At 37.7% G+C, this 27337-nt stretch overlaps 1 protein-coding gene across 3 annotated transcripts in view; it reads left to right on the plus strand.

Moving 5' to 3' along the window:
• atp6v1h (ATPase H+ transporting V1 subunit H) overlaps positions 1-27337 on the plus strand; it is a 60145-nt gene that overhangs the window by 26237 nt on the left and 6571 nt on the right. For 2 of the 3 annotated variants that reach the window (XM_066681878.1, XM_066681877.1), the window contains 7 exons: positions 3238-3291; positions 6362-6459; positions 7215-7407; positions 15636-15814; positions 16722-16847; positions 17854-17955; positions 23224-23337. In XM_066681878.1, the coding sequence (XP_066537975.1) occupies positions 3238-3291; positions 6362-6459; positions 7215-7407; positions 15636-15814; positions 16722-16847; positions 17854-17955; positions 23224-23337 (866 nt within the window). The remainder of the gene's footprint in view (positions 1-3237; positions 3292-6361; positions 6460-7214; positions 7408-15635; positions 15815-16721; positions 16848-17853; positions 17956-23223; positions 23338-27337) is intronic. The other variant, XM_066681879.1, reaches the window with a different exon arrangement.

Genomic DNA, 27337 nt, shown 5'->3' on the forward strand with positions numbered 1-27337 from the left:
CAAACATTATATTCTCAGTAAAAGGCCTGAAGTGACATCAAATCACTTGATGTTATAAGATATAACAATATAGCTCTATAGTAAGATTAATCATGTTGCTAATTAATTTGCTCTTTACCATTGCCTTTCTCAGTAAAAATATCCATTGGGCTCTTAAAAGTTTAATACAAAATTCTCAGGACAAAGTAATCATTTTTTTCTGTCTTTGCAGCTGTCTTCTATAATTTCACACCCTGTGTTGTTTTCTGGTGTAACTAGCTGTTTTGGTGAGGAGGATTATTTCCAGTGTAAACAAGCTTCAGTCGTGTTGTGTATAGATTTATTGCTGTTAAAACATTTCCTTTAATGCTAAATAAGAAAACTGGATGCTATATAATGTTTCCATATCTCCCCAAAGTTAGAAATTATTGTAAGGTGAAGCATGGCATTAGGACGATTGGTTCATGTTAATATTTGTTCTACATTAAAAAGCAGATGTAGTGAGATGGAGATGTAAAATTCTGATATTATTAAATCAGTGGTTCTCAAACTGTGGTACGAGAAGCAGCAAGAGGTGGTAGGCCTAATGAGCTCAAAAAATTTACTACTTAATTAAGAAATTTATTCTTAACTGAAAATATAGAGTTTTTATGTGTAAATTACATAATGTTTCACAGTTTTCATAATTATGCCCCAATGAAATTCATTTGTGTTGTAGAAAAATACAACGTGCTACGCATTCACCGTAGTTGATTACGTTTGTAAAGGAACAGGAGGTGAGGGGGTGGGAATGGATTCTCTAGTTTGATTGAGAAATCAATTTAAAGAAAGCTCAGTTTCAGCTGCATACTGGATGTAAGCAAAGGCTAGAGACAGACGTGAGCAATCTGGATTTTATTACAAAAAGGGCAAAGCAAAAGCGAGGAAAACAAGCCGAGACCAAGCCTGAGAAATACTCCGAAGCCCAGAAGGACTAAATCCAGAGGCAAAAATAGAGAGAAACCATGAAGACAAAATAGAAGAAAACACCCGGCTGAAGGAGAATGTGGCCACATGTTTCTGTAAAAATCGCAGGTGGTACTTGGAGGTTTTGGATTAATAACGGGTGGTACTTGGTCTAAAAAGTTTGAGAACCACTGAATTAAATAGTATTTTTCTTGCCCACTGGTGCAGAGTGGTGTAATCAAAAGAAGAAAGAATTTTTCAAAGCAGACAAAAGTTATTATATTTTAATGGATGATTAAAAGACATGGGCCTTTGAGGATGCACATTTTCTTTGCAGAGTATATTACTCATTCAGTATAATACATTTAATTTGGAAACAACATGTTTTAAGTTCTTATTAATATATATATAAATATATATTATGACTACATTCAAAAAAAAGAAAAAAATTTGAAAAAGGCCTCTTTATTTGTAACTTATTTTTGTCGTAAGGCTCTTGGCGTGCAGGTTTGCAGAAGTAACTAATTGACTTATTTTTACGTTTAAATAGATAAATAAATAAAAAAGTTGTACTTGTAGATTACAACCCTTTGTGAGGATTACTACTTGTTTTGTTGCAATGCTTTTTTCCTTTTTCCCTCGCAGTCACCTTGAAGAACACCTTGTACTTGTTTTGATGTCAGTGAATAGCAATGGGAATATTTCAAATATTTCAATCAATGAAAGATTATTTTTTTTCTGTAAATACCACAAGCGTCTGTTGTACGGCATGCAGTTGTAGGAGTGTTGATAAGGGAAGCAGTGAATCGTCAGCCTCTACTAATGCATAATAATATTGATAGCACTGTGGTAGTAAGTGGTATTGGCTTAAAAGCACTTAAAGAGCATACACAGTATAAGAAGGTTGTATGACATTTTTCATACGAATTTTTTTTAACAAAAATGTTATTCTTAACTCATTCATTCTGTTTGAATACATTTTTGTACCTGTAGCCTTATCTTTTGTATTTTTAACCTAGTGATAGTGTATAGTAAGATTAATATGGGATATATTTTTGTCACTAGCCTATAGATTAATTCAGCTATTAATTAGTAACAGACAATAACTGTGACAGTCCACAGTACTTTTCCATTAACTCTCACATGATTGTATTTGTATTGTACCATGGTGCAAGAAAACACTGACACATTTAAATGACTTAAATATAAAAAAAGGTCTGACTTCATATTTAAATAAAAGACAATATTACTAAAAGAAATCTTCCTAAGAAACAGAGGATGAGTGTAAAATCCATAGCGCTTACATACAGTAAAATGTAATCAGTCTAAATAGAGATATTTTCCAGTGCTGTCCAGGTTTTGTATTGTACATTTGGAATGTATTTGTTACCAACTGAAAGTAGTGGTGTTTAAAAGAAGGAAGGACAATTTAATGTATCACCCCTAGAATACTAGACACCTATCGACCACCTCCTTGTTTCTACACTCACTGTCCATTCTCACAGCTCCACTGTCCACAGGAGCACTTTTTTCATTCTACGATTACTCACTAGAATCCATCTGTTGCTCTGTATACGTTATTTTTTCCCTTTCACCCTCTTCTCCAATGGTCAGGGCCACCACAGAGCAGGTATCATTTGGGTGGTGGATCATTCCCACCATGTGGTGGTGGTGGTGGTGATGGTGTTAGTGTGTGTTCTGGTACGCAGATCATATCTGCTCTGGGTGGTCCTGACCATTGAAGAACAGAGAGAAAGAGGAAAATAAATGATAGTGTTATGGTTGATTGGTGTTTGTAACCTAGGTCATGTGAATACTACTTTGTAACATACACAGGTTAACGTCTTTTTAAGATTGAAGCCTGTACTCTTTTAAGCTGAGACCCATGTCTGAAAAGTCCTTGTGAGTAAATTGGAGTACATTTCAGATGTAAACGAAAAGGTCTTTATGCCTAGACACCGTTCTGCTATTCTCAGTCAGTTTTCCAGACCTGATATTAAGATTATTAGGGCTGCATTTAGTTTTAACCTGTTTGGAAATGTTATATTGAAGTTGAAAATCAAAAAAAGAGGTAATATTTATTCTGGTTATGTTCTTTACTCTTTTCTGCACCCGGATGCTAAAAATGACTTATCAGTCTACACTTGAAACAACTAATTCAATACCTGTTTTATTTTTATTACTGTTCTTGTTTGTTTTATGATTTAATTATTATTAATTACATAGTGGTTCAGTCAAAAAGTAAATTAGTTAATATTTCAGGACACACTCTTTTCTTTTCTTTTCTTTTTCTTTCTTTTTTTGTTTTGTTAGAAACTGCATGGTACAGGTGCAGAGACAGGAACAGGAACCATCTCTCCCAGTGAAGTGAGTATGCTGTCACAGAGAGATGTGTGCCCAGGCCTTTGGCCAGCTTTCAGAAGGGCTTCTCTGTCCAGCGCATCATTAACTGACCCCTGCATATCTCCTTCATTCACCTGTACTGTTTTGTTTTTTTGGAGGGGGGGGGGGCTCTCTAACTACTACAGCTCGTCTCTGCTCCCCAGCTACTCTTATCTCTCTGGCCTGCCCATCTGAGCCCAAGCAGTGCTTTTCATAATGGAGATATGTTTTTTTTTTTTTTTTTGCTTTCAGACAAATGAATCCCTTTCTTTCCATGAAGTACTTAGTGTCTTTAGATCTAAAGAAAAATGGAAGATTGTGTTCACAGCCACTATCTTCTGCTTGTTTTTCTTATTAACACTTAGCATTCATAGACTAGGAGTAGTATTTCTTTCCCTTTCTCATGTCATTTGGCATATTGCAAGCAGCCATATACTTTGATTCAATTTCCTCTCAGCAATCAAGGCACCCCTCTTTGCTGTTCTTCACAAACTCTGCTTTTTTCTTGAAACCTCTGCTTTTATGCATATTTCCTTCATGCTGGTCGGCGACATCATCTCTTTCTTGTTCTGTGATTAATCTAATCTTTTCTCTCTTTTCAGTCTCTGTGCTAACTAGGGCTGCAACGATCAGGCAACAACATTGATTATTTACAATCTCTAGCAAAATGAAGTAATCAATGCACTTAGAGGATGATCTCTCAGCGTTTTTTTTTTTTATCTCTAGCAAATAAACAAACCACAGACACAATTTTTGTTTCATTTTTGATTAGAAAATTCTGACCTTGTGAAACACAACTCAAAAATTTAATTTAATCTTTAATTTAATTATTTTTTTTCCTCCTCTATCTGTTCAAAGAAAATATAATGGAATCACTCGATTTTGCAGAAAACAATGGAATCATCTTGTAATTTGCATTTCTAAGTCAAATGCCAGCAAAAGTATAAAAATGAAATTTAGTCTGCAGTTAAAAGGTAGTGTTTACAGACCTTAACAGGCTTTTGGACTTAGCTAACTGAAAGAAAATATGGTTCCCCCAAAAGAAAATTTTTATTTGAAACATTGGAAAGGTTTTTAGAATTACCTCAAGAAGGAAATCCAACACAGGGTGTGGCAAAATATGTTGGTTGTTTCCAAAGCTAAAGCTAAAGTTATAAAAGGATAGAAAAATAGGTAACTCCAAAGCAATATTCCTTATTAAAATAGAAAATGCAGCACAAAACATAAGAGTCTGGGTTTTCAACAGAGTTAACTGTAAGAAATCAGCTGAATGAACAGGGATTTATAGAAATGCCAAACGAAAACCAGCACTAAGAGTTTGGTTGATAGTGATTTTCACTGATGAATGAACAATTTGCGTTTCCCAAGGAGATGATGCTGGAATTTTACCTATTTCTGTTTTAATATAATTTAGAAAAATGACTGACTGAAGACCACCATCAGATTTCAGGATGACTAGGCTCCATCCTCCAAAGCTGACCTGTCAAGTGCTATTCGAGAAAGTTTGAACCAGCTTGATGTGTATATATATATATATATATGTGTATATATATATATATATATATATATATATATATATATATATATATATATATATATATATATATATATATTTATATATATATATATATATAATACACTGCTCCAAAAAATTGAATAATACACTAAACACTAAAATAACACATCTAACAACTATGAATCCATAGTTTAATATGTAATATCTGGGTCATCCTCTAAATGTGTTGTAAATGGGGTAGTAATTCCAGCAGCTCACAATATACGATTATTCGTCTGTTTCCATTATGTAACTTTGCATGTTGATGACAGTTTCTGTTGGAATAGCAATGATGGATAAAAGAAAAATGCCTGCCCTAAAACTAGCATTTAATATATTGGAAAGGTTATGTGATATTATGTTGCACAGCATTAAATCAACACCCTGTACCTAAAATGTAAAACCCATTTAGATTTACAAAAAAAACCCCTGGCACCACTGCAGGATGATCGCAGGTATGCTTTAAAAAGTCCAGCCCTGTTCTTTTAAATTAAAAAAATAAATACTCAAAACCATTTAATAGGACAAAGAATGCCACACTGAAGAGATACAACACTAAACTGCCCAGTTGTTCTAAAGTTGTTTACAATGCCTACTTAATAAATCAGTGCAGTGTTTACAGACGTACCTTTTATTAAGTACACAGTCATTGTGTGTTTTTGAAGGCCATCAGGACTAGCCTACAGACGCTGTAAGCTATAATAAGAAAAAGCTGTATATGAATGGGAGAGAGACGGCACGTGGCATTATCTTTATATAATATCAGAGTTGGCAGTGTTATCTTTGTTTGATAACTTTGGGTAGATTAACCAGTGACTTTGCTTAGACTTGGCTTTTTGTGGTAAAAATTAGTACTGCCTACGAAACCTTGAAGTAATGAAACCAAATAATGTGACAGATATATATCTATATACATATAAAAACAATAAAACATTTTATTTTTGTTTGTTTTTTCAATCTCTACAGCGTGTTAAAAATGGTGGGATTACATGGCACAGACGAATAGTGGTCGGAATACTTAATGGATACCATAGCACACTCCTATTGATGTCCCTTAATTCTTAAATAGTGTTTGTTGTAATTGAAAAACTAGTCGATAACTCAGTATTATTAAGTTGCAGCCCTATTGCTAACCTCTCTCTGTGCAGGTTGTAGGTGCCACTGCTTTGTCTCTTATTCTGCATTGTGGCTCTGTCTGTATCTTTAAAACAGCATGTACCTACAGATATTTCTCAAAGGTGTTGCACGTGCAGAAAAGTGAATGCAAAAGGATTGAGTGTTTCTAGATGTTTCTTCAGCAACCTTCTTTCATTCCGTGTACTCTGCCAGCTCCACAGGACCTGCAGATCCCATACACCTTTGCCTTGCTTCTTTGGATGGTACTGTTGCTCATGTTCTGATTGTGTTGTCCTTTCTGTTTATGTGTGCATGCACATTTCCGTGTGTGTTTGTTTGTTTTGTTTTGTTTGTTTGTTGGGAGTGTGTGTCTTTCCCTTACAGAGCTCCCAGTATGTTCAGTGTGTGGCTGGTTGCCTGCAGCTGATGCTAAGGGTGAATGAATACAGGTTCGCCTGGGTTGAGGCTGATGGAGTAAACTGGTAAGTCTCAGTTCAGTTTAACTGTTTAATCAGAATCGTAGGACTACGTATTTTACCCTGTCTGTCGTAGAGGGGCGTGCTCACTGTCTGAATAGCCATTTTCATTATTCAAATACTGACACCATGTCTGGTTCACTGAGTAACTTCATGTCCTAATCTTTACAATGGTTGATGCATTGGAGAAATGAACAATATAAAATTCAACAAGTAATTGTTCAACCTTCAGAAGCAGATGTTTACAAATTGTGTCGAAAAAGCCTTGTGTCTGCTTGGAAGATAAAAACAAGCTTTTGGAAAGGTTTTTAAGTTTCAAAGTCCATACACATGAAAATAAATCTGCTATGTTTGTCAGAGTACTGGCTGTTAGCCTGCCTTTACAGTTGGACATTTTTGCTTCTACAAACTAATCCCATGACGTAGTTCAGGAAGCAGCTGAGCATTTATTAACTTTTATCAATTATCCTTCCATAGTATAGGATGTCTATTCACTGACAGATCTCAATGTAGAAGGTTTCTTTTCTATCATAAATGAGCACCACCTGTCTGGAAGCTTGAAGCCAGCTCACAAATCCTCCCATGTGATTTATGCTTGAACATCTTTTCAGATTTCCAACCGTGCATCATACTCAGCTACCTCGAGAACACTTGTCAGAAAGTGTCAAAAGCTCAATTAGGCCATGTAACCACGCTGTAGTCTGCAGGTGGACTTTCAAGTGAAGAGTGTCAGTCCTGAGTGTTTGTGCTCTTTCCTCCAGCATCACAGCCGTATTGAGTAACAAGTGTGGCTTCCAGCTGCAGTACCAGATGATCTTCTGCGTGTGGCTCCTGGCCTTCAGCCCTCAGCTCTGCGAACAGCTGCGTCGCTACAACGTAGTGCCCGCTCTCTCAGACATCCTCCAGGAGTCTGTCAAAGAGAAGGTCACCCGCATCATCCTGGCCGCTTTCAGGGTAAGTATACCTCCTGCTGTTATACCTAACAGACACAGTCCCTGAAGAATAATAATATAGTGTATGTGATTCTGGCGGCACGGTGGTGCAGCAGGTTAGTGTCGCAGTCACACAGCTCCAGGGGCCTGGAGGTTGCGGGTTCGATTCCCGCTCCGGGTGACTGTCTGTAAGGAGTTGTTGTGTTCTCCCCGTGTCCGCGTGGGTTCACGTTGGTAGGTGGATTGGCGACTCAAAAGTGTCAGTGGGTGTGTGAGTGAATGTGTGTGTGTGTGTCTGTGTTGCCCTGTGAAGGACTGGCGCCCCCTCCAGGGTGTATTCCCACCTTGCGCCCAATGATTCCAGGTAGGCTCTGGACCCACCACGAAACTGAACTGGATAAACGGTTACAGATAATGAATGAATGAATGTTTGTGATTCTGGGTGGCACTATGGCGCAGAAGTGTCTGAAGTTGTGAGTGTGTGTTGCCCTGCATAGAACTGGCACCCTCTTGATTCCAGGTAGGCTCCGGACCCACCGCCACCCTGAACTGGATAAGCGCTTACAGATAATGAATGAATTCATGTGAATTTGCTGTAGTTTAGAATATAGTATATTGGACAGTGTATAACACAGATGGGCATTTCAGGCTCAAGTTTGTAATTTACTGACTCTCCAACATGACTTGTATTTCTGAACTCATGACTTACAAATTCATTCTGACTTCAGATCTTAAGCCACACTCCTTAAATCAGATTTCAGATCTTATGACTTATTCCATGAATTGGAGTATTTTAAATCAGACCTCACTTATGCTAGATGACAGCAGAAAGGATTCTCACCTCATGTGGCGCTTAATGCTCTTACCTCATGTGCTCTTTGATGTTGCTTTCCTGCTGCTCACAACTAACAATTTACATCTATTCACAAAAAGCTGTACGGTGCAATATACAGTGGGGAGATTTTGCTATTGAAGTGCCCAAGAAGGCAAACCACACATTTACGAGCAGTTATTTATAGCAATTAATGACATCCTGATGGTACAAGAAAGCTGAGTTGACTTTTATGAAACACATCCTGGATTTTATGATAACCTAATGACAATGGTCAATAATAGGCTAAGAGTAAATCATTTTTGATCACAATTGTAATTTGTCACAATTGTAATTCAAAAACAAACAAACACTTTTTATAAAATTCAGATGTTTCCTTACCATCTGTATGTATCTTTACACTTATATAGTGCCTTTCTAGACACCCAAAGACGCTTTACAATCCACACTGCTCAGAACACTCAATTCACACACACACAAACTGGTGAGAAGCGGCAGCCAAACCGGAGACCCCAGAGGAAAACCACGCAGACACAGGGAGAACATGGAAACTCCACCCAGATGGGACTTGAACACAAGATCCCAGCGTTGGGAGGCGAACATGCTAACCACTAAGCCACCGTGCCACTGTCTCCATTCTGTTTGTGCTTGAAACCTGTCTAATGTGTTTACGAAGCCCCAGTGTTTGTAAATTATAAGAAAACAATTATAAGAAAACAAACAAACTGTAATATATAAGAAAACAAACTCTGTCCGGTATGCTAGCCTTTCTCTGCTCATGGCAGAGGCATCTGATGTATTTTTAGTCAACTGTGAGAACTCCTAACGTTGAAAAGCACAAACCAAAATGATTTACACTTATTCCTGCTCCATAGGTGGGTCATATAGACTTATGTTTGCTGTTTCGTATCACTTAAGGTGGAAATGTCTCCAAACTTGTGAGACGGCTGACTGCATTTCTGAAAGTGCTACTAAACAAGTTGCCATGCAAATGAGTTTCTGTGGTAATTCACACAGTTAAACATAATCCGTGTATAAACACCTCTCGTTTTTTCTACTTAAACACACGATTCCACCTTAAAAGACTTAGAACTACATTTCCTAGAAGTTCCCTTTAAATAACTAGCTTTTTATTTTATAATCGGGGAATTAGTATACAGGAATACCACTGGGAAAAGAGCATTTGCTTACAATTTAAAAGCTTCTTGTACTGTGTTTTCACGTAGGCAGTTTTTAAAGATGATTGTGGAACAGACCACAAGCTCTAAGTGAAGCCAAGGAAATACAATCAAGCCACAATTGATGAAACCTCTCTGACTTGCTTTGGTCAAAGTAACACAAGGAAAAAAAACAAGCAAACAAAATCCAAAACACCTTTCTTCCCTCTGTCTAAACAGCCCTATTCAGAATGACTAGTTTCAGCACCTCTTGAGAATGAAACTCTGTTTACTTCAAACAGTAGGTGCCCAGGAGTGATGCGGTAGGAGCAGAAACACTGGTTTTAGTTACTTGCGTTATGTTCTCTTTCTTCTCCATAATACGTGCATTTATTTCTCTATGGTGTTTGTGTTTGTGCTCAGTTTAACCTTGTACTTTCGCTCTTAAATAAACACTGTGTTCGGAGAGATTCAGACAATGGGGCTGCACTATACTGAAAAGCAAGACATCTACATAAAACACAGTACAATAACATAACTTATTTATGCCAGGGTTTCAGAGAAAGGCAAGTTATACTGAAGTGACTGGGTTGTCCTGTTACACGTTTTATTGGGTGGTAGGAGCTTCAGATTCCCAAATTAAAGTGGTAGTGCACAGGGGCGTGTCTCGACTGCGAGGAGAACCGGGGCTTAACTCCAAGAAGGAATGTTGCTCTATGACATATTTACCAAATATCTGTAAGGTCAAACCCAGCAAGAATTCAGATCTTACTATAAGAGGCTTTGCTTTAATAGTACAAGCTTACTAAAACTGTATACATTAATACGTTGGTTGCATGTGTAAAATGCTTACATACTTTAATATGTAAGCATTTAATACACTCAAAATAGCATGATGTCAACAAAAACATAGAGGGACACAGGGTGTTTTTACTGCAGTAAGAAAAAACTGCAGTATGGTGCATTGTCACTCACTCAGTTCACTGTCAGGTACCGACTGGACCACAAAGGTTTTAATCAATAACATATCAGCAGCTTCTCTTGAATGTTTCAAATAATCCACAGGGTGCATGTGAATTCATAAATTGAAAATACAAAATGGATGAACAAGTTCAATTCATTTAAACGAATATGGTTTAACACAAACATAACATTTAGTTTTTAAAAAACACTGGGTAATTAACTGTGCTTGTCAAAATACTGATTTGTAAGACAATTTCTGGCAGCAGACAAATTACCAATACAAATAAACTGAATTTCTCTCAGACATAACATAGGTTAGTAACCTAAGGTAAGGTTAGAACTGTCATTCAGTGCAGTTTATTTAGGAGGGACTTGGACTCCATTGACTGCAGCACTAAATGATGGACAGCTAACTCTGGCTGCTGACTGGCTAAATAAGTGACGACCAATGAGAACAGCGTTCTCTTGTGCTGAGGATTTTTTTTAGCCCCACCCTCTGGCTGAGAGGCCTTTAAACTGACAGGCAAGACGACCAAATTTCATCATTTGTCCCGCAATGCAAGTTTGGTTGAGAAAGTTCTCAGTACTCAGAGTTCCCCTAAAAAATCACCTGACACACTGGGTTTTAGAATACAAGGTGTCTTGTGAAAAAGCGCAGCTGCGAGCGAAGATAGAAATCAGTGATGGAAACAGTACTCTGTTTTGGTTCAGCAATTTCAAACATTAGCTAGCTAACCAACTATTAAAACTACTACAAAAAGAAGAAAAGATAATAATAATCTAAACCCACCTCCTGACTGACTCTGTACGACTCGATTTTGTTGTACTGTGTAATCCACACAAAAAGAGCTGTGTAATATCTCCTGTTTTGAAACAGCAGAGCAGGTAGTGTGCGTTATAGCTTCCACACAGCCACAGAAGAGAACAGCACCCCTATTTGTTGGAGACATAAAATTCACCTGGCTGTTAGGGATTGTTATTGAAATGCACTGAATTTCGCACTTGAAAATTGGGGCTAATGAAAAAATCCCAGGTTCTTCTAATTTGGGAAAAGCTTTGGTTAGTATGGGCTTGAAAATGTATTAAAGACGTAATTTCCACTTGCTGGCTTCAATGCTGTGTTAAAATGATGCTTCTTCTATATACCCTCCTTTGTCTCACATTCATTTTACAGGGCAACCATTAACATTTCTTACATCACTAAGACATTTAGTCTAAAAAGACTTCATTCTCCCCAAGCCTTCATAATGAAATTACAGCATGCCCCATTACTACCTTATTGTTTACGGTGCACATTACTATTAGAGCTCTTGTGAATCATTTCCTCCTGCTCTACTGCCTGCTCCACCTTTTCACTGTTAATGGCAGTAGCAGACTAGCAGCACACTCTTGTATCCGCTATTATACATGTTTGTCACTTGCATTAGCATGTGGGCTTGTCAGTAATCTGATTTTCCTCCCAAGGCAAATTTTTTTCCCTCTAATCAAGCCCCATCTTGTGAGAGGTGCATCCATGCTGAAACACATTACAGACAGAAGAACAAAAATACTTGTTATTGTCACTCTGCAATTCATTCCAACTTCCTCTCTTCTGGCGCCCACTGCACTTAGTGTTTAAATTAGCTCTGAAAGCTGGGCACTGTTGTGGGCATTAGTGTTTTGCAATGAGTTTGTTGTCCCTGTCTCTGGCCATATTGAATTAGAGTGCTGCATTTCATTCATTTCACCTGCTGCACATCTTATTAACTTATTGGATGCTCTTTGTCCTTGTTCATGATTACAAGACTTTCATGTAGTGGCTTCAGGTTCATACACTCAAATACATGCAAATACCTCAGAATGATTAAGTAGTATTTTCTAGAGTCATGTCAAATGGAGCACAGATAAAAAGTGAAAAAAAACCAAAAGCACTGATTGGTAGAACTGGCAGGTAGGATGAAATGCTTACATGACTCTAGCTATAGTGTAAACAATGTTGAATAGTATGCCCTTCATTTCACAGTCAGGACATTATGCAAGAATACCACTGGGAAAATGGAGCATAAGAGCATCATGGTCACAAATTAAAAGCTTTCATTTGAGCTAGTTTATCAAGTTCATGTTGTGCTTTAGCATTTCCTTTGTTAAAAACAGCCTGTGCCTTTGAAATGGACAACTTTTGTGTAATATGTAAACCTCATAAAAGTATTCAAATGTCCTGTTTACTTCCAGGCTTGCAAAATTATTCTGTACAGATGCCATTTTGTTAAAATCTAAATATGATGCGACAACATATTTACGTACGATTCTCTCGTGAGGCTATAGTAATTTAACCAGGGTAAATCCTAATAAAGTATTAGGGTGTGTTGTTGTTATTCTCCATCATTGCAGTTTTGTGGATACAGATGTCCACAAAGTTTGCTCTGAACCTTTCAGCTTGAGTGCAGAACAGACAGCCAATAAAAACAGCAGTAATTTACATATTGTTACTGTCATAGCAGAGCTTATTTTAGGTTTTGTGTTAATCCTTGGGAGAATTAAAAAAAAACAAATGTACAAGTGAGTTTCCGCTAGTCTGTTCATGTAATATTCAGAGAATGTAAAGTGCAGCAGGCTTTTCCAAATGTAATAAAATCTGTATTTATTGGAAGTCATTACTTGTTTCATTCTGATGTCACAACCACAGTCAGAAATTAATTTTCTTGCAGTAGGACCACTGTGAGCCATCAATGCTCATTACCTTCTGTCTGTACACTGTATGTAATGGTCTGACAACAGTAAAAACTACTGGTGGAAATAATATAAACCATTGCTTTTTTCCCTTTTTCCTTTGCCTGTAGATACCAGCGCCGGTTAATATGCACTAAATCACAGTCATTTCCCCTGCTGCATTAGTCCTTCTCTGCTTCAGCATGCCGCTTATTAGAGGGTAGATCAAGGCCTGCCTTCTCACCTCACTTCCGTTCTCAATTTAGCATTGCGTTTAGCTGGTGTTCTGTGTGGCAAATTAATATGCCAACAGAGTAGAGCACCGTACACTCCAAAATAAATGACTGCTATAATTCAAAAGGACAGCTCCCACTATATCAGCTGATAAAAATTCTTTCTTTGAGCTGTTTCTTTTGCCCCTTTACTACACACGCGATTGTCCCAGCTGCCCTTCACACACACATCCGCAATAAAAACCTCAGTTCACAAAGGACGACGGAACTTTCAGTAGCTCCTTCTTAATTGGTCATTTTTGTCAGAGGCTTTATTGTATAATAACACCACAGTTCGTTTAATCAACAGTTGCCCTGGAGCAGTCGGTGGAACTGCCTAATAATTGCCTTTGTACGTAACACCACACCAGCCTGGTCATCAATGGTTTCAGTATAATTGCATTGGATATACAGTCAGATGTAGAAGTAGAGGTATTTAATCAAACCTGTCAGTAACTAAGTTCAGAAAAAAGGACAGAAATTGTGATTTATTTGTGGTGCTTTTGTTCTACACATAAAACAAATGTTGATCAAATAAAAACAGTTGTTTTTTCTGAATTGTAGCTAGTGCCTAATACAATCATGTGTTTGTTTTTTGCTATGTTGTATATATGATAGATTCGTTTATGTGATAGTGCAAGGACTGGTTTTATTTACTAGTTAAAGGGGTAGGTTTCATTGAAATGAAACAATATTTTATGAAATTCAGAAGGAGTTTCCTGACCATTGCTGCTCTCCTGTTTGTTTGCGTGCTCAAAACCGGTTAAAAAGTGTTTAAGAATCCCCGGTGTCAGTAAACAAGTAAATAAACAAGCTCAAGTCCTGTATGATGGTGGCGCAGCAGGTAGTGTCGCAGTCACACAGCTCCAGGAACCTGGACTGACTGTCTGTGAGGAGTGTGGTGTGTTCTCCCCGTGTCCACGTGGGTTTCCTCCGGGTGCTCCGGTTTCCTCCCACAGTCCAAAAACACACGTTGGTAGGTGGATTGGCAACTCAAAAGTGTCCGTAGGTGTGAGTGAATGTATGTGTGAGTGTGTGTGTTGCCCTGTGAAGGACTGGCGCCCCCTCCAGGGTGTATTCCTGCCTTGCGCCCAATGATTCCAGGTAGGCTCTGGACCCACCGCGACCCTGAACTGGATAAGGGTTACAGATAATGAATGAAAGTCTTGTATGCTAGGCATTCTCTTTCTCTCACTCTGTCACTCTATCTCTGCTCATGGCACAGGAAAGGCATCTGCCATAGGTGCCTAATGTGGGCTTATTTTTGCTGTTTTGGATTAATTAAGGTGGAACTGTCTCCAAATTTGGGAGACTGCATTACCGAAAGTGCTACAAATCTAAGTACCTTAAGTTACCAGTGACTTTCTGTGGTAGTTTGAACATTGAATAAAAACTTACAGAAAAGTTCAACTTCAGCCATGGATAAACAACAGTCGTTTTTATTCTCAAACACGCCATTCCACATTAAAAGACGCAAAGCTTCGGAATGTAAACACACTACATTTCCCCACAATCTTAGACGTCTTCTTTAACATGCTGAAAAACATATAAATAACAGGTTATTATCATTACGTTTGAAACGATGGTGAGCGCCACTGTTTAAAATCTATGCAAGTTTATTTCTTTTAAATCTTACATTACACTATACATCCAAAGCTTTGTAGGCACCACTTATCATTAGTGAACTTTATGATGTGTACCTATTGTACAGACACAGGATTTGATGGCATTCAGCCAAGGGAATATTCATGAGGTCAGGTACTAATTTTGGATGATTAGTTCTCACAAATTCCATGCCAACGTTTCTCTCAAGGTACTACACAGAATTCCTTCACTCCTGGGAACAGTTCCACAGTCAAATTCTGAGTTTATATTTCGTATTAATACCCTTCATTTCAGAAGGGATGTTGGATTAACAGGCGTCCACAAACATTTGGACACACGGTTTGAATAAATGCCATGAAAGCAAAAGTATTTGGTGAATTTGTGGTAGCTGTATTCATCACGGTTTCTCAGGTCTATCTGGTTACTGTCTGGTTTCATCCTTTTCAGACAGCCTTTGGAGAGCTCTTTAGAAAGCTCTGATTTAGTCATTGCTTATTCCAAATTAGTCCTCACGAAAAAACATCAACCAGTGATTTTGTCTGTTTTTTTTCTTTTTCAGGTAGTGAATCATTTGTTCCTTTTTTAAATTTGTCACTGCTGCCTCCTGTTTTCCCAAAAATGTCCCCAAATTTAAATCCATTTTTATGTAACACTTTTTTTTCTTCACTAAACAGTGTTGTTTTTTAAGAGTCCACAGAAACAACATGTACATATTCCTATGTGCATTTTGCAGAACCTGCTGGAGAAGTCTCCGGAGAGGGAGACTCGTCAGGAATACGCTTTGGCCATGATTCAATGCAAAGTCCTGAAACAGCTGGAAAATCTGGACCAGCAGAAATACGATGATGAAGACATTACTGATGACATAAAATTCCTCCTGGAGAGACTGGGAGAAAGTGTCCAGGACCTCAGGTGCCTTTTTCTGAATGTATAAGATGGGTATTTCATTGAGACCAATGAAATACATACTGTTGTCGCTGTCAGCGGAGAACCAGAATAGGAAATTTCCAAAATTACTTTTATTTAAATCACTGACTAATATATATATACATTTTTTTTCCTTCTCCTTTAAAGTTATTATTTTGGAGAACCGTTTTTCTTTGGATAGTGACGATATACTGCAAATACAGGAGGGGCTCACAATTCTTAAGGAAAAGTCAGAATTGGAAACATAAGGACATAGTAAAAAAACAAGAATCAAAATGAAAATATATGTGAAATTATGAAGAAAAATGTAGAGGTCCAAGGTAACATTTCAGATATAAACTGATTTGTTATGTTGACCATGTGTACTGAAGTTAATTTCATTGAAGAACGTGTTAGATGAATTTCAGTCGGGTTGGATTGACTCACTAGAGGTGTTTTCATTCCAGCCCTAGAGCTTTAAATAAAAGGAGGACACACCAAATAGACTGACAATCGGAAATATATGTAAATATTGTACTTACACAAATTATGCTCATAATAAAATCGGAAAGAAAAAAAATGTATTAGGTTAGAAACCAATGCCACAATAGTTTTCAAAAATGGTCTCAGACTTTGGACCCTACTGTTTCCCACATGTATAGATTGTCCCTTGTAATCCACTCTATATATATATTCATATACCTTGGGCCCATTAGCAATTTAGAAAATGTGGAGCTATAATACGGCGTATGCAACAGGAAATTGAGTTGTAAAATATACTCTACTGATAAAATTAGTTGTAAATATGAAGGTCTCCATCTCATAAAGGATAGATAATTACGTTTCTGAAATAGCTGAAAAGAGCCATTATTTATGGTGCATAATTTTCTTTTCTCTCTCCTCCATTGCTCAGCTCTTTTGATGAGTACAGCTCGGAGCTGAAGTCTGGGCGGCTGGAGTGGAGTCCAGTGCACAAGTCGGAGAAGTTCTGGAGAGAGAATGCTGTTCGTCTAAATGAGAAAAACTACGAACTGCTCAAGTGAGTGACAGACAGTTCTTCTGCTATTGACATTGTTCTATTGGCAGTTACCATCTATTGACTTCAATATTGCTGATGTTAATGAGTTGGTGTGCTGGTGTTAAAAGTACATTTGATGCTGTGATGAATCTAATGTGTTTGTGTGGTTTCAAGAGGATTGAGTGGGTTTATTGATGTGGGCTTTTAGAACGAAAGTGAGAGGCAGTTAAGTGTGTAATGTTGTAATGGATAAAATTGGCTAAGCTAAAGAAATGTATCATGAATGGGTTTTCAGACAGTTCTGAGTACTCTGTGATTTGGGCATGTGTCCTGGGGTTGAAGGTCACACCAGCTCAGGTTGGAAACAAGCAGGAACCATTAATTCCAATCATTGTCTTTCAGCCCTTAATCAGGGCTCCTGCTGGCCCTTTTGACATTCAGTTTTTACGTCTTAATCCACTCGTCTCATTTCTCTCATCAAGCTGCTCTACATAATCAGCAAGGCACAGTGCTCTCAGCCTTTCAACCCCCTTGAAATATCAAAAAAATTTAGAAGATATCTCTCTCTCTCTCCCTCTCTTACTGTTTTTCAGAGATATGATTTTCCCATAAATGTTATAATTTCCGCTCCTCCTTGTGATAGCAGCCCAGCTTCATTCTTACTCTATTGTTAGAGGGCTCAGGTCGAATGCAAGCAGCAGCAGAAATAGACATGTTTAGGATGTCCTGTGCAATATCTGAAATTACACACTCTTGTTCTCTTAGTGCTTTGATCAAAGTCCATTTCAAAGCACAACTCTTCACGTGCCAGTTCCCCTAGTATTTCATCTTTCCATTGAGCTAATGTCTCTCTGTATTTTTCCCTTCTTGATAGAGCTGCACATTTACCCCGTGACATCATTAAACTTGGTGTGGCTTTTTGTATTTGCTCTCCGTAAGCACTATGCCTTGCTCGGTGTGTTCTAAGCATTGCCCTAGGGTCCTAAGTTTGGTCTTGCCCTCAGAGATGTTTGTATTTGTGCAACAGGATCCTGACCAGGCTGCTGGAGGTGTCTGATGATCCTCAGGTTATTGCGGTGGCTGCTCATGATGTTGGAGAGTATGTGAGACATTACCCTCGTGGCAAGAGGTAAGCCTATAAACCCCCCGCCTCCCCACCCGTCTGCACCTCAGCTTTGCCTCTATAAATCATTTCTAACCTGCTTTCTCCTCCTCATTTGTCCATCTCTGTGACAGTGCACCTGCCCTGTATGAATCTAGGGCTTTAGTTTGGAATGGAGTTGAGGAGGGCAATGTAATATCACAATAACTGAAGATGTTTTCACGAGGCATATTATGCAGTTTGACTATTTGAAACAGTCTGAAAACATGCTATTTAGGAACTGAGTAGACTACTTTTTTATTCAGTGATTTGTACATCGAGCTGCATTTATTTAATCCGGAGCTTGGATTCCAAGCAAATTCAGATGAGGATTTTCAGCCTCCTGGCACCTGGATGAAATCTTGGACAGCGACACCAGTTAAGAGGCTCTTCAAGTGGAAGGGTACTCACATGTTTTCATTCCAGAACCCATGTGCAAGGGTATTGTTAGTTCTGAACATAATGCACATCGTGATGTTCAAGAAACATTTATGTTTTATGAAAAATATGGTTATTCAGTGTTCTGTAAGTATAAAATATATTCACAATGTGATCGTAAAAGCACAGCGTTTACCTTAATAACAGCTTGTAATCTGTCACTCACATTTCTCTCTGTGTACTTTAAATTATATGGTGTAAAGTGCAGTAAGAGAATCAAACTGGCATAACAGCATGATATGTCATTCCACCTCAGAGATTTTACATGTTGGCGTTCCAATTTTAAAGCAGAATTATAAATAAATATTCCAAATTTCCATGTTTGTTGCCTTACATGGCACATTTTGAAAGTTTATTTATACTTTACTATTGAAAATGAACAGGTCCTTCTCTAGTTTGAATGTAGTTAGCTTATGGAACGCTTTGCCATTCAGTGTGAAACATCGACAGCACAAATAGGATAAAAGTAGCTTTTTTTGTTCCACATATAATATATAAAAAAAGCTGGATGATTCTACAGGGTGGGCCATTTATATGGATACACCTTAATAAAACGGGAATGGTTGGTGATATTAACTTCCTGTTTGTGGCACATTAGTATATGGAAGGGGGGAAACTTTTCAAGATGGATGGTGACCATGGCGGCCATTTTGAAGTCATCCAACTTTTGTTTTTTCAATGGGGAGGGGGTCATGTGACACATTAAACTCATTGGGAAAAGAAAAACAATGGCGTGCTTGGTTTTAACGTAACTTTATTCTTTCATGAGTTATTTACAAGTTTCTGACCACTTATAAAATGTGTTCAAAGTGCTGCCCATTGTGTTGGATTGTCAATGCAACCCTCTTCTCCCACTCTTCACACACTGATAGCAACACCGCAGGAGAAATGCTAGCACAGGCTTCCAGTATCCGTAGTTTATTAAGTTTATTAAGGTGTATCCATAAAAATGGCCCACACTGTACAGTCTTTATCTCAAAACCAAACAGGACTATTTAGTACTAGTTCAATTTCTGTGTTTTAGTTGTCATTTTCACAACATGTCAGGACATTCATGCATTGAAATTCTTGTGATGAGGCACAGGTGATGACTCTGTAGCAGATAATATGCATATACATATTTATGATTACTTAATATACTGAATATTGTCACTGTCCAATTTTACAAAATATTAAGTTTACACCCTCTTAAGTTTCAATAGACGTGAATGTAAAATGTGAAGTAATTTTGGAGCATTTATATTGGTTCATTCATCATGAAGTTTTCACACAATGCGACAGGACAGCTGCTGTGTTTAAATGATGTTGTAAATTTAAAATTGACAAAAAGTGAGATAAATGTTTTTAATTAGACAGTTTATAATTTTAGTAAATATACTAAAATCCAGAACACGAAATACAAAATATAAAAGATACAAATACTTGTACCATGTAGCTTCTAGCAAACAGCAGAACAACTGGCCTTGAATCTTTAAGCTCTGCAATCACGCACACCTTCTGTTGTCAGCTGACAGTAGCTCTTAAACTGCAGCTGTGTCGTTTGGAAGCAACATAAAATTATCTTAAATTACCTTAATTTGGCTCTGCTCTTGTGGAATAATGGCAACATATGCATAAGGTTCTGGGTGATGCACAGTTTCAGTTGGTTGTATATTCATTTTCACCAGTTTGAGACAGGACAAAATATTGAAACATTACATGCTGAAACACATGCAGCTGTGATTTAAAAAATGTGCTCATAAAAGCTAATTGTGAATTAATTATTTGTAGTAAGATTTGTTAAGCCCTAGAACTGAGCTCCTAGTTTGAGCATTCTCAAGGCTCTTTATCTAAGCTCTGTCCCACTTCCTGTGACATTTACACACACATGTACTGGCTTCAAAGAGATGAGCACAGTAGCACAGCTCTCATGCTGACCCTGGATGACCTATGGAATGATTTAATATTTTAGTTTGCTTGTGTAACATGGGCAGCCTATGAATTTCAAACACATTTCAAATGGGTGTATCACCTTACTCTTTTCTGACTTCAAACCCTGACACAGTGTTCTTGATTCAAATTTTCCAAAACACAGTAATCTCTCTCTCTCCATGCCACTCCAGTCCACCAGACAAAACAGAGGCTCCTCTGACTCTAATCCTGCACCTTCATATTTCCCTCCAGGCGACCACCCAGAGTCCACATTCTCAGTGTGCTCTTTAAAACGCCCCCAGCTTCACAGGAAGCCAAATGCTCTCCATAGGGGCTCATTGGTGTGAATCACCTCTGGTACTGACCCTATAATTGGAGCACTCCAGAGCAATTTAGCCCGTGCAGATCTCCACTGCTGGAGATGAGGAGTTGTCCAGGAGAATTGCTCCAATCTGATTATGTCTAGTGCTGGAGTCTGGTGTCCTTTCTTTAATATTTTGGATTTCCTCACACATCTCCATGCTTATCCATCTTTTCTACTTTTGAAACTCAAATAAATGCAGGTATTGCTTTTGCTGAAACTGTAAATGAATTTTATGATTACATTTTGAATGATGTTATTCTATAAAAGCACACATAAATCTGCATTTATTTTGTCATTTCTCTTTTGAAGTATAAAAGTGGGAGACTAAGATGCCGTGTGAAATGTTAAATCTGAGGCGATTTGTTCGAAAAACTTACCCATCAGAATCCTGCTGTCATATTTCTTCTGTAGTTTCACCCTCTTCCTACAAGAAGAAACCTTGCCTTATGCCCACCACAAACTGCCAGCCACAACGCTTGTAAAAGCCAAAGGAACTTTTGTCTTTTTCTTTCTTTGTCTGGTTTTTGCATTTTCAACAATATCTTCATCAACACCAACAGTGTTTTTCAAAAATACCCACATCTTCGTCAACATGAACAGTGATTTTCAAAAATACCCACATCTTCATCAACACCAACAGTGTTTTTCAAGAATACCCACATCTTCATTGACGCCAAGTGTTTTTCAAAAATACCCACATCTTCATCAACACCAACAGTGTTTTTTTAAAAATACCCACATCTTCATCAACACCAACAGTGTTTTTTTAAAAATACCCACATCTTCATCAACACCAACAGTGTTTTTTCAAAAATACCCACATATTCATCAACACCAACAGAGTTTTTCAAAAATACCCACATTTTCATCGACGCCAACAATGTTTTTCAAAAATACCCACATCTTCATCGACGCCAACAGTGTTTTTCAAAAATACCCACACCTTCATCGACGCCAACAGTGTTTTTCAAGAATACCCACATCTTCATTGACGCCAAGTGTTTTTCAAAAATACCCACATCTTCATCAACACCAACAGTGTTTTTCAAAAATACCCACATATTCATTGACGCCAACAGTGTTTTTCAAAAATACCCACATCTTCATCGACGCCAACAGTGTTTTTCAAAAATACCCACATCTTCATCGACGCCAACAGTGTTTTTCAAAAATACCCACATCTTCATCGACGCCAACAGTGTTTTTCAAAAATACCCAAATTTTCATCGACGCCAACAGTGTTTTTCAAAAATACCCACATCTTCATCGACGCCAACAGTGTTTTTCAAAAATACCCACATTTTCATCGACGCCAACAGTGTTTTTCAAAAACACCCACATCTACACAAGAACACAAAACAACTCAAAAACACTTTGTATTTACAATTTCTTTTCTGTTGCACTTCCTCTACTTTTTCCCCTCTATATTCATTCTCTCTGTATCACCTTTTTTCTTTCTCATTCCCACATCCCCTTTTTTTCTTATTTCTTTCTCATTGTATTATATGTCAATATTTCCATTCTCTCTCTCTCTGTGACAAATCAATGACATCAATATTGCACCTGATACAAATGATATATATATACTACTGATTGTTGACAGAATGTGTGTGATCTTAATGCAGTGTTTTCATGCTGTGCATAGTGACTCTCTAAGCAGATTGACATAAGTGATTTGATTTTGTTTGAAGGTAATATGCCCTATTAAAACAGGCTGATCATTCTCACAGCAGGGCAAAATGACCAGGTTATATCACTCAGATCAATATATTACTTAAAGTGACAGCTCTCTGGCTTTGAGACACATGAACCACGTGTCTAATTGAAGATCACTAGTGTGTCTGACCAGTGGAGACTTTAATTCTAAGCTCAGACTGAGAGCTGTTGAGACTGGCTTTTCCACAGCATGAACTTAGCATGAGTGCAGCTTTTCTGCTGAAAGACCTCTTCATTTTATTGATTAGCTTTGCCAGAGAGTGCAGCTGTTGCCGTCCATTATTGCCTGAGATTAGTTCAAAGGCTCAGAGGCCAGAGCACTCCGTCATCATCTCCCACACCACATTAATCCCAAACTAGTGTTTATCGCTCCCTCTCACTCTGAAGTGCATGCTTACCACTTAAGATCTCTCACACTCACACACACACGCATACACACACTCTCAGTTTTTTAGAATTATTTCTTTAAACAAAGAAGTACAGCTGATGCTAGTTACCCAGTTAGCAGCTCTGTGCAGATCCCTGTAAGTTCCACGCCCTGGTTTTCTGGAGCAGTACTCTTTCTTATCAGAATTTATTCTTGCCTCAACCCAAGGCTTGTCGTCAGTATCACTTAATAGAAGTTGTAGGCTGGGTCATGTTACTTACTCTCAACCGAAAATGGTTAATCTATTGAATGCTGGTAAAAATAGACAATCAAATTGGACTGAAATACTTAATCGCTTATCTCTTTATTCCTGCTTTTCTGTTTCAGTTTTTTTTCTTTCATTTACCCTTCCTCATTCTGTTCGTATTTCACACACTTTTTCTTTGCGTTTGTCTTACAGGGTGATTGAACAGCTGGGTGGGAAGCAGCTGGTGATGAACCACATGCATCATGAGGATCAATTGGTGCGCTACAATGCGTTGCTGGCAGTGCAGAAGCTCATGGTGCATAACTGGTAGGTCTCAGTCACTCAGGGGTTCACTGATACTTTATGAAAATATATTTTTAGTACTTAGTGACTAACAAGCAAAAGTGCAATCCTTATTATGGTAAGTAAAAGGTTTGTAAATACTTTAATTCAATGGCTTCCAAAATTGGGCATACATCCTATGGGGGCCTGGAGCTATTGCAGGGGGGACATAGCAAGGCCAATGACTGTAATACAAACCGGATTCCAAAAAAGTTGGGACACTAAACAAATTGTGAATAAAAACTGAATGTAATGATGTGGAGATGACAAATGTCAATATTTTATTCGTAATAGAACATAGATGACAGATCAAAAGTTTAATCTGAGTAAATGTAACATTTTAAAGGAAAAATATGTTGATTCAAAATTTCACAGTGTCAACAAATCCCAAAAAAGTTGGGACAAGTAGCAATAAGTGGCTGGAAAAAGGAAATTGAGCATATAACGAACAGCTGGAAGACCAATTAACACTAATTTGGTCAATTGACAACATGACTGGGTATAAAAAGAGCTTCTCAGAGTGTCAGTGTTTCTCTGAAGCCAAGATGGTAAGAGGATCACCAATTCCACCATTGTTGCACAGAAAGATAGTGCAGCGATACCAGAATGGTGTTACCCAGTGTAAAATAGCAAAGACTTTTAAGTTATCATCATCAACCGTGCATAACATCATCAAAAGATCCAGAGAATCTGGAACAATTGCTGTGCGTAAGGGTCAAGGCCGTAAAACTCTACTGGATACTCTTGATCTCCGGGCCCTTAAACGTCACTGCACCTCAAACAGGAATGCCACTGTAAAGGAAATAACAGAATGGGCTCAGGAATACTTCCAGACAGCATTGTCAGTGAACACAATCCACCGTGCCATCCGCCGTTGCCAGCTGAAACTCTACAGTGCAAAGAGGAAGCCATTTCTAAGCAAGCTCCACAAGCTCAGACGCTTGCACTGGGCCAGGGGTCTTTTAAAATGGAGTGTGGCAAAATGGAAGACTGTTCTGTGGTCAGATGAGTCACGATTTGAAGTTCTTTATGGAACACTGGGACGCCATGTCATCCGGAACAGAGAGGACAAGGATAACCCAAGTTGTTATCGACGCTCCGTTCAGAAGCCTGCATCACTGATGGTATGGTATTGCATGAGTGCTTGTGGCATGGGCAGCTTGCATGTCTGGAAAGACACCATTAATGCAGAGAACTATGTTCAGGTTCTAGAACAACATATGCTCCCATCTAGACGTCATCTCTTTCAGGGAAGACCCTGCATTTTTTAACAAGATAATACCAGACCACATTCTGCAGCAACATCACAACATCATGGCTACGTAGGAGAAGGATCCGGGTACTGAAATAGCAGCCTGCAGTCCATATCTTTCACCTATAGAGAACATTTGGCGCATCATAAAGAGGAAGGTGCGACAAAGAAAGCCCCAGACGATTGAACAGTTAGAGGCCTGTATTAGACATGAATGGGAGAGCATTCCTATTTCTAAACTTGAGAAACTGGTCTCCTCTGTCCCCAGACATCTGTTGAGTGTTGTAAGAAGAAGAGGGGATGCCACACAGTGGTAAAAAATTGTTGATGCCATGAAATTTTGAAACAACATATTTTTCCCTTAAAATGATACATTCTCTCAGTTTAAACTTTTGATCTGTGACTTGTGTTCTTTTCTGAATTAAATATTAGATATTGGCACCTCCACATCACTGCATTCAGTTTTTATTCACAATTTGTTTAGTGTCAGAACTTTTTTTGGAATCCGGTTTTTAATTCCACTGTATGGTGGAATTCTAACTTTATTTTGTTTTGTTCAATAAAAAGTTGCAGTTTGATATTTTAGTTATATGCTTTTTGAAAATACATTTCAGTGCAGTAAAAGAGGCAGGGGGGGGGGTATTCATCTAGTTAAAGCTTTGCTAGTGTTTTAGCAAATTTTAAATAAAAAGATGTAACTCACTTCAGGGTGATTGCTTTTAAATTAATTTTTGCATCAGCTAATTTGCACCTGGTTTTAAATTTAGTTTTTTTTTTTAATCTTTTTTTTTTGAGGAGAAAGGTGTGATCTCAGGGGCTAGTTTATACAGTGTTTTCATAATTGTGAGTAATGAATGTTCTTAGCAGTATTTACACTAAGTTTCACACTTCACTTAATTAAACTAAACTACATTGATGTATTGATAATCAATGAATATACAGGTTTTTTTTTTTTATCACTTTCCATTGTACAGTTACCTCTCTAGTTCATGTGTAATGAAATGTACCTTTATGCTTTTAGGTTCTTACCTTTTACAGTCAGTATGGTGTAGCAAATATACATTTGTTTCTGAGAACTTCCGTCTTGAATTAAAGGTGTTATTTTCATTTGAAATATTCAGTCAGCCGAAGCTGTTACATATCAGCCTTTCCACCCACAATCCAATTTAATCATACCTCATCAGTTCTGCTTATACAAAGTATAAAGTTTTGTTGTTTATTTTCATCAGTATTGTTGTTATGATTGCCAAAGACGAATAAACAGAGCACGTCTGAATTTTATTCTTCTGTACAATAAAAATAGCTGCTGTTATTGGTTTCTGAGAGAAGCAAGACCTTTGTGTTCTCTTGCAGTGCACGTAAAATCTCTGCTAAATTGTCAAGCTAATTAAATAGCAAGGTAAATTGTTATTTTTAGCTTGTGGTCTATCTGATGACTGATAACAGATTGAACTAAGGTCAGTGAGGATGATACTAGTGTTGCAAATACTTCTGTGAAAAGAGGCCATGGACACTGTTGTGACAGACTCATGAAGTGGGTGTTATAGTGTGTATTTGGTGGAGACCCTTGAACACTGGATGTTAAAAACATATACTTGTATATTTTTAACCATAGATTCTTGGTTCTAAATATCTATTCCTGTGTACACCGACTAAACGAATCATTTACTTTAATGTCAAAAGACAGCTTTCTGTCCAAATTGTGGAGTGTTTTATTATTTAAAGCTGACAGCTGAGGATCTTTTCAAAATCAAGATGGAAAAAGGTAATTGTAAAGCAGCTCAATTTTGAATGCGCAATCATTGAGTATGAAATTTTAGGATTTAAATTAAATCCATGACGTTTGTTGAGAGAGTGAAGGATAATAGGAGATTTGCATTGAGCTTCACTAAATGTACTTTCCCACTGAGCTGCAACAATATTTTTGGAATGATTGAAGATAATTTACTATATTCACAGAATATTCAGCTTATGATTCATTCTCAAAAAGGCTTCCTGAGGGTGTTTTTTTAAAGGACAGGTGTTCTTTTTTGGAAAGTCTCAATAAGTCATGATGAAAGTATTTTTCTCAAACATGCACTGATGACTTGCTCCAGCCCCGGTAGTAGTATTGGAAGACTGCTTTAATAACTAAGATTTTAAAAATCTTGTACTGATTATCACTAAAGACGGCATGTTAATCAGGGCATGATTTTCTGTGATTTCTCCTTCAGAAGCCCTTATACATGTCTCTGCTGTTTTTAGGTACATTTCTTTGGTAGCCAAAAAACAAGCTTATTTTCCTACCTTCATTCCTTCCTTCCTTCATTCATCGATTCATTCACAGTTTTCTCCCCAATTAAGTGTTTGTCAGTTCCACCTGTTAACTAATACTCCACACACATCAATGCTAATGATATTGCTAACGTTTAGACTGCTGTGCCACATGGGAGACTAGCTTTCTCAGTCATTAATATTAGTATTATCAACTTATCTTGTAAGTCAAAATTAATTAGTGTTGCCCTATGAAACAGATACGTAAATTTCTGTGAACTAGAGATGGCAAAGCAGCCAAGTTGTTTTTTTGCTAGCTACCAAATTGGTTTTATCTTGCACAAGGCAACTTACATTATCATCATATTCAGCCGTGGCAGATCCCTTTACTTACTTTAGCTGAAAATGAAAGAAACTACACTGAACATAGCAGACACTTAAGAATCTGTTAGTGCTTTTTTAAATTCTGCTTATTGCAGC

The sequence above is a fragment of the Hoplias malabaricus genome, chromosome 9 (assembly GCF_029633855.1).
Source record: "Hoplias malabaricus isolate fHopMal1 chromosome 9, fHopMal1.hap1, whole genome shotgun sequence".
Classification (NCBI taxonomy): domain Eukaryota; kingdom Metazoa; phylum Chordata; class Actinopteri; order Characiformes; family Erythrinidae; genus Hoplias; species Hoplias malabaricus.